The sequence below is a fragment of the Panthera onca genome, chromosome E1 (genome assembly GCF_046562875.1).
Source record: "Panthera onca isolate mPanOnc1 chromosome E1, mPanOnc1 haplotype 2, whole genome shotgun sequence".
Classification (NCBI taxonomy): Eukaryota; Metazoa; Chordata; class Mammalia; order Carnivora; family Felidae; genus Panthera; species Panthera onca.
The window spans coordinates 55,857,845-55,866,088 of NC_138352.1; the positions used below are offsets into that span (position 1 = coordinate 55,857,845).

General features: G+C 56.8%; 1 protein-coding gene across 1 annotated transcript; it reads right to left on the minus strand.

Annotated features, from left to right (window-relative positions):
* Positions 1–152: 152 nt before the first annotated feature.
* On the minus strand, positions 153–7,927 carry NR1D1 (nuclear receptor subfamily 1 group D member 1). Its single transcript, XM_060646166.3, has 8 exons — positions 7,281–7,927; positions 4,196–4,528; positions 3,852–3,940; positions 3,603–3,747; positions 2,594–3,234; positions 2,097–2,282; positions 1,339–1,549; positions 153–649 (listed from the first exon to the last, which is right to left on the minus strand). Exons 1-8 carry the CDS (start codon positions 7,309–7,311, stop codon positions 450–452), a joined length of 1,836 nt encoding a protein of 611 aa, XP_060502149.1. The 5' UTR covers positions 7,312–7,927; the 3' UTR covers positions 153–449.
* Positions 7,928–8,244: the final 317 nt, after the last annotated feature.

Here is an 8,244-nt window from a genome sequence, read left to right on the forward strand (position 1 = left end):
CCCCCCCTTAGACTTGTGTGCTGTTTCCCTGTATCCTCCCATCTGCTGGCAGAATACCCACCCCACAAACTGACCAGATGGAGAGGTGTGCCCCAGCCTTGGCAATATTTCCACCCCCACCCCCAAAACGAGCACACACCACAGAAGCCAGCTCAGCTGTGAACTATTGGATTTGAGACAGGAATAGAACAAATCGGGGGGCTAGAGAATAAGCGGGGGGTCGGGGGGGTGGAGAGTGATTTAAATAGGGGAGGATGGGAGGGTCAGTGATGGGGGAGGGAGGCAGTTATTTACAAGAAGGCTCGGGGGGCCAGAGGCTCATCTTGGAATATTTTATAACAATATAAATAAGATTCTGGTTTGCTTTTCCTTTTCGTCTCGTAAAGGAGAGAGAAGTGCAGAGTTCGATTCTGTACAAGGGGGCAGCGGCAGAAGGCCGGCCGGGCGGGTCACTGGGCGTCCACCCGGAAGGACAGCAGCTTCTCGGAATGCATGTTGTTCAGGGTCCGCAGGTCCGGCAGCTTGAGCAGCAGCTTGGTGAAGCGGGAAGTCTCCGAGGGCCGGTTCTTCAGCACCAGAGCCCGAAGAGCCCGCAGCAGCGTCTCCTGGAGCTGCTCCACCGAAGCGGAATTCTCCATGCCCGAGCGGTCTGTGGGGAAGACGACAGCAGTGAGGCAGGCTCCCCGAGCTCCTCTGAGGAGGAACCGGAGGAGGTCTGCGAGGAGGAGGAGGAGGAGAAGAAGGAGGAGGACCCAGCCACCGGTGCAGCCTCTCCCTGAAGCCCCTCGGAGGGCCCACGGGGGGAAGGAGGAGGAGAGGAGCACAACTCCTTCTCCCAGGCCTCTGCCCCGAGAGCAGGAGGCAGCTGAGAGCTGGGAGCATGGGCTCAGCAGGGCTGGTCACCTCCCATCCCACAAGGCCACTCTCCTTCCCTGAACAGGCCAAACGTGTCCAGGCTCCCTTGCTTTTTGCTCTGTAGTTCCCTCTGCCTGGGATGCCCTTCCCCCTCTCTGCCTGGCAATACCTTACTTGTCCTTTGAGGCCCCACTCAAGTGTCACCTCCTTCCCCAGCTCCCCCAGGCAGAAATAGTTGTCTGTGCTTCCAAAGCCCTTGGTTCATGCTTCTACTGTGACACTTATCTCACTGTTTTATAATTAGTCGGGCATGAGTCTGTCTCCCCAGCTAGACTGTGTCTGAATCATGTCTGTATCCCCAGTGCCCGGTGCAGGGCCTGGCATAGAGTAGGTACTCCATAAAAGGTGTGTTGAATCGAACTGCGTCCGCCTCCTCCCCCCCACCCCCCTCCAGGGTCAGGCTCAGGAGAGAGCTTGACCTACCTGCAGAGACAAGCACCACCGCGGTGAAGAGGCCCAGCTCCTCCTCGGTAAGCGCCAGGGAGTTGAGCTTCTCACTAAAGTCAAACATGGCATTGAGCAGGTCCCCCATGCCCATGGCTCCAAGTTCCTGCAGGCTGTAAGTGGTGCGGCTCAGGAACATCACTGTCTGGTCCTTCACGTTGAACAGCGATGCAAAGCGCACCATCAGCACCTAAGGGAGAGGGGACAGGGACAGTCACCCTGGTGGGGTGGGAGGAGCATTTGCCAAATTGCCCCTAAAGTTTTCCAAAGGGTTTACTGGCACCGCCTTAGGTTTCTCGGGAAAGAGTGGGGGTGGGTTCTGAATGGGCAGTGGGGTGGGGGTGGGGGAGAGATGGAAGGATGGGGAACATCACCCTGGCTTTAGAATCCAGCAGGGCTGAATCTGAGTCTTAACTTTGTCACTACCCGTGACCTGGGACAAGGTCGCAAAAGTTCACCAAAATTGATTTGAGTCTAGAATGGGGGTAGCAATGTGCCCTAAGGTGTTATTTCCAGGTAATGGGATGTGTTGAGACCCCAGCTGAGATTACAGAAGTCCCAGCCAACCTGACGCAGGAAGGGGAGGGATTCTGCCCCTTCCTTCAGCAGTCAGAGGCTGCCAGGACAAAGATACTGGGGTTCCAAAGCCTTTCAGAGCCCCTCCCTATCCTAGATACCAAGTCTTTCTGCAGGATCCTTCCCAAGGTCAAGAGCAGGGAGCACAAAGGGTCACTCACCTCAAAGGTTCCCGCCTTAAGCAAGGTGACCTGGTCGTGCTGAGAAAGATCACGAAAGCCGGGGATGTGCTTGGCAAACTCTACCACCTCCCGCACAGCAGGTGTGAAGCTCATGGAGAAATCCTCCCAGATCTCTTGCACGGTTCTCCCACTGCGTCCGTGGGGGTACATGTTCATGGGGCATGCCTGGAGGAGGAAGGGATTTGGGGAGGGGAGTATCAACCAGACTGGCTCAGGTGGGTTCCCCCAGCAGGGCTGGACCCCAGCTTCTGCCCAGGTTAGAGGCTGTGGCCCTAGAGGATCGGTCTTTTAGGTAAAGGAGCAATCAGGTGCCAGGTGGAGATCAGGGATTTGCAGGCACAGCCCTTACTGCAAGGCTGAGCATCCTCCCCCCTGGGAAGAGGATATCCCTGCATGAGCCTCCAAGCACACCCAGCTGCCCTATGCTAAATCCAGTCTCCCAGGCCCCCTGCCCACCTCACCCCCAGTGCCCTCACCAGCAGAACATTCTTGGAGTTGCCCTGCCGTGGACTGTTGGCAGGTGCTTCGCCTTCTGGGGCTGGGTACACATGGGTGGGGCACAGACGGTGCCCGTTGCTGTTGGGCTGCTGGCAGCTGTGGTGGGCAGGGCCAGGGGGCCAGGCGGGAAGGTAAGAGGAGGAGGCCTGGCGTAAACCATTCAGGGCCTCATTATGACGCTGGGCAGCCATAACGTTGTCATTGGGGACAGGCGGGCAGCTCTGACTTTCCCAGCAATGAGGAGTGGTGGCTGGAGGGCTGCCCGATGCATGGTTGGCATTGAAGTTGCCAGGTGAGGTGCCCAGCTTGTCATGGGCATAGGTGAAGATTTCTCGGTGGGCCCGGGCCACCTGGGATATCACATCCTCCACTGTGGGCTCAGGACTTGGAGATCGGGGAGGTGTCAGCTGTTGTGGGAATTGGGAGAAGCCCACCAGGGGTGAGGGGGCCGGAGCGGGAGGTGGTGAGGGGCCCATGGGGCCTGGAGTCGGATGCTGGGTGGGTGAGTTCTCCAACGGGCACTGGCTGCTCAACTGGTTGTTGGCCAGGTTCATGGCGCTCTGCATCTCGGCAAGCATCCGCTGCTTCTCTCGTTTGGGGATGCGCCCAAAACGCACAGCTGTGACAGGATGAGAGCAGCGTCAGGAAGTTCTCCTACACACTCACACGCTTCTCTTCCTTCCTTCCTCTTGAAAGGGCAAGGCCCTGAACGCTTGGGGTTCTACATCAAAACTAAAACCAAGGCCACGCCCCTTGAGGGAGTTTTCCAAGTAGGGATTGCCCTATGAGGGGACCAGAGGAGCGAATAGTAAAGAAGTGTGTTTATCCAAAAAGATGAAAGATGGGCATCCCCTACACAGAGGAGACTCACCGTCTGACGTATCTCTGTTGGGACTTTTTTAAGGGAGGGATTAACTCAAACTTTGGGTGGAAGGAAGTCGGGGGGAAGTTGTGGGGATGCTTTGTGGGGCAACAGTGCCGCCTTACCATCTCGAGACATGCCCACGGAGAGACACTTCTTGAAGCGACACTGCTGGCAGCGGTTGCGATTGATGCGGACGATGGAGCAGTTTTCATTTTTCAGACACCTTTTGTACTGGATGTTCTGCTGGATACTCCGACGGAAAAAGCCCTGGAAGGATGGGGGCAGCTAGTGAGCATCTCCATCCAGGCCAGGCCTATGTGTCCGGGGGAATGAGGTCATACCTCTCCGCCCTTACCCCCAACCTGCCTCACCTTGCAGCCCTCACAGGCATGCACGCCATAGTGGAAGCCCGAGGCAACGTCCCCACACACTTTACACAGTAGCACCATGCCATTCAGCTCTGTGGGAAGAGAGGGGCAGCAGGTGAGCAGGAGGGCTGTCTGGCCAGAGATGTGGAGGTTTTCTGGGCTGGAAATTCTAGGGGAAAAGCTGAGGAGCTCCTCCAGTATCCAGACTGGGCTGGACAGCGGTTGGTGCAACTCTAGGAGAAATCCCTGAGGCCAGGGTAGGCCCTGGGAATAACCGTGTCATCTGAACACCAAGTCCCAACCTAGTCCTGGCCGACTTCCCCCAAATCAGCTGGAAATTTACGCACTGGTGATGTTGCTGGTGCTCTTGCTGGGGGACACTCGGCTGCTATCTTCCAGGGCCACTTGTAGACCCCCTGAGGGGCTCCCATTATAGAAGGAGGAGGAGGAGGAGGAGGAAGATGAAGAAGGGGAGCCATCATCACTCAAGTTGGGTGGAATGCTCCCAAAGGAGCGAGCTGGGTCCTGAGTGAGGGATCCAGTGGGTGATGGTGGGAAGTAGGCAGGGCAGCCTTGACTCAGGGACTGGAAGCTGCCATTTGAGCTGTCACTGTAGAGAGACTCAGGGCTGGTACGGCTTGGGGAAGAGCCGCTGGAGCCAATGTAGGTGATGACACCACCTGGCAGGAGAACACAAGGGAAGGGGGTGTCAGCACCATGTATCTTTGGTCCTAGGGCACCACTCCTGCTCATCCCCCATCTACCTCCCACTGCTGCATGCTCGGAAGTTAACTGTGGAACCCTTAATCTTGGAGTCCCAGGAAGAACCACAATAAGCAACTCCCCAGTGCAAACCAGATATGACATGGCCAACCGACACCCCAAGGCTCTTTGCAGGGTACATTCAACTTCTGCCTTGGGTGTGAGGTGCCTCCCTAAAGGCATGACCTCTGCAGGCATCTCATATATGTACCCCGCTACCCCGGAAGCCTTCCTTGGGAATACGGACTGAAGCTAGCTAATGACTTCATCGTTAGTGGCAGATGTGAGGATGGGATGAGCAGCTGAGACCCATTCAGAATGCCCAGTTTCACCCTCCAAAAAAAAAGCTGCCAATTTTAACACCAAGACCACTCCAGGGATGAGACTATTTGGGGCAAGCTAGCCAACAGTGAGGAGAGTAAGGTCTTACAAGAGTAACACAGTGACATTCCCCCAAAACTGGAAGACGTTTCTCCAAAGGTACTGAAACTACCCAGGCTGGTTCCCCTGGCCTCCAAAAGCAAGAGTCAGAGTGGACTCTCCCTCCGCGTCCAGGGAAGACTTAGCAATGCCCATTGCAGGTTGGTGGACATGAAAAACAAATTGTCCAGCCTAGGGCTTAGGAATTCCCCTTTTAGATCTCTCCACCAGGTGACAACGACCTTGGCTCTCGGCCATTCAAGGGACTTCGACCCTGTGGTTACATTGTCAACCAGGTGTTTGTGCTCCCGTGGCATTAGCAGGAGAAAAGGTGACCTGCCTGCCACACCTTTGCCAAGCACCTAGCTTGGCCTGCCAAGGGTGGGGTGGGAAAAGGGAGGATCCTAGGACACGTGTGAGCCAACACAAGCCATGTCACCGTATATCCAGAGGCACATGTCTTGCTCACCCACTGACACACACAGAGCTGGGCAGGGCAACCCTAAAATAGCTCAAGGTTGGTCAGGGTGAACCCAGCTCCCAATAAAATAGTTGCACAACAGGTCAGCTCCTACAGTTTCAGAGCTGGGTGGGGGGGGGGGGGGGGGGGGGATGGGATGGGATATCATTTGGTGGTAAATGAACTTGACCTAGTTCACCCATCCCCAAAAAGGGAGTAAGACTTTCATCCAAAGATGATTCTAACCTGGAAGTGAGGGGCATGCTCAAAAGAGTCTAGTTCTAGATCCAGATCTATCAGAACCAAATTGATCTGTGACCTAGAGGAAGTTACCTCCCCTCTCTCTCTGGGTCTCAGTTTTCTGTGACCAAAAAAAAAAAAAAAAAAAAGACTTTCAGTAATGATTCTGGGATGTAGCTGAGCTGTAGCTGTTCTGGGGAAGTCCTTTCTGACAGACTGCTGCTGGTTTGGTGGGGGTGGGGAGTTAAGACAGTGTTTGCAGGAGTAAGAGATGCTCCAGGAACAGAAAGAATTTGGAATGTGGTGAAACTGAGTCTAAAGGCAGTAAAATGAAGTAGGGGCAAACAAAATAAAAAGAAAAGGAACGAGGAGACAAGAGTGGCTAAATGTGAGGTACCATTGAGGAGTGTAAACACGAGGCCATGAGAGGTCAGGGAGAGCTCCAGTTTACTCTGCTTCAGGGATGGGGAGAAGGTTCCCCACCCCCCTCCCGTCCCAGGCAGGCGGACAGGAAAAAGAGGCAGGCGGGGGCGGTGAGTCAGCCCGGCTTCACCCAGATCTCGGCGGGGCGGGGCGGGAGCCGGGCCCTCAGCCGGCCTCACGTCCTCACTCCACGTGTGCCTCCTGCACGTGGCTCCCCAACGAGGAACCCCGGAACCCAAGGCCCCGCCCCTCCCCGTCCCGTCAATCAGGAGCATCAGCCCCGCCCCCGCCCCGCCCCTCCTGGGCTTCCAAGTCCCGGGCTGGGCCCCAAACGCCAGCCGGGCCGGGGCAACTGAGGGGAGGAGAGAAGGGAACACGCGTTGCCGGGGCGACTGGGGGGGGGGGCGGAGCTCATTATGTAACGGGGCCGGGAGACAACGACCAATGGGGTGGCGGCCACGGCTTCTGCTGAATGAAAACAAACGCAGCACGTGGGCCCGGCTCCGCAGCCATGTGAGCCCTCCGGGCCTCCCGGGCGCTGTGGGTGTCCTCCCTGGGGCCGAGCACCACTCTGCTGGCTCCTCAAGTGCCGCTCCCTACTGTCACTGAGGATTCCCCAGTGAGATCCGACCCATTCCCCCAGCCCCTCCTGCCTGGAGCCCCTATCAACCCACTGCTTTTCAGGTTCCCTTGAGCTTGCAGGAAATAGGGGAAGAGAAAGAGAGGAAGGCGAGGATCATCTTTCCGAGAGGGTCAGCCATGCTACAGCTGCAGGGCAGGGGGGAGGGGGAAAAAGGGGCGTTTGGGGCACTGCTCCAAAGCTCCCAGTCCCTCTAAACTGTGCATCTTATCACATATACCCGCTCTCCATCTCCTCCTGCCCGGGATCCGAGTCCATCAGGCTAAAAGGAGCTTTGGGACTCTGAGAGGTGGTGGTGGGGCGCCTCTGGGCACATTCCCAGGACGAATAACTCGCTCTGGAAATCCCAGCCTATGGTACCCATTATGCTAGCAAATCCCCAGACCGAGGGAGTCCCCAGCCCCTTAAAAAGTTCCTCTTGTTCTAAGGCATACATGGAAGCGAAGAGACAGTACCAAAGGATGATGATAGTAAAGAATCTCAGTACCTGTGTTATTGTTGGAGTCCAGGGTCGTCATGTCTTCACCGGCTGAGAGCGGTCATTCAAACTGGACCTTGACACAGACTGGAAGTTGCAATTGCTGCTGTCGCCCCCTGGACACTGACTGAGGGCGGAGAGTGGATCCCACGGATCACAAACAAGATCCGAGGCACCCTGCAGCAAGGTCTCGGGGTTGCCTGACTGCAGCCCTGCAAAAGGGTAGGACGCAGAGGCAACGGAGGTCTGCTTTGCATGGGAAGAGCAGAGTGTGGGGGAGGGGAAATCAGCCTGCTGTAGTTCTTCTAGCTGGAAGGTAGCAAGGAGGGTCGGGTCTCTGCAGTGCACGGGGTGCCACTGCCTGACGGCTCCACAGCGCTGCAGGGTAGTGAATCTGGAGCTCCCGGTGCAAAAGTCCCAGAGGGAGAGAGGTTGCAGTCAGGAAGTAAGTAGGTGATGGGGAGAAACGGGGCACCCAGGCGCAAAGAAGCGAGACGTGTGCCCTGCTACGTTCCCTCGGCAGCAATATTTCACTCTGCCAATCTCAGCCGCCTTTTGCCCCAGCCTTTTTCCCCGGGACAGAGGGCTCTGCGCAGGCGCCAGCAACCCAGGGTTCCCGGGCCGCACGCGGCACTGGAGCAGGTACCATGTGATCCCAGGGAGCGCCTCGTGCCCCAGTGACACACTTTTCCAGCAGCAGGCACGTTGAGCTCCGTGCGCCTGCGTAACGCCAAGCCTATCGGGATTTGTAGTCCACTGGCAAAGTGGGCGGACTGCGTATATTTCCCCCTTTCTGTTTTGCAAAAGCGATTGCTGGGACCCGGGGAGGAGCTAAGAGCCGGGTCGGGTCGGGTGTGCCCTGAAGAGTCAGGGTGGCGTGTTTGGAAAGCCTGTATGGCAGAGGCATGTGAATTCCTGGGGAGGGACTGGCAAGCTTGGCTGTTCCCCGGGAGATCAAAGCTAACAGGCTCTT

Coding starts and splice junctions, on each gene's coding strand:
- NR1D1 (XM_060646166.3), bottom strand. CDS start 7,311: ATGACGACCCTGGACTCCAACAATAACACAG. Junction 4,529..7,280: donor GGACTCCAACAATAACACAG/GTACTGAGATTC, acceptor TTCTCCTGCCAG/GTGGTGTCATCACCTACATT. Junction 650..1,338: donor GGTGGTGCTTGTCTCTGCAG/GTAGGTCAAGCT, acceptor TCTTCCCCACAG/ACCGCTCGGGCATGGAGAAT.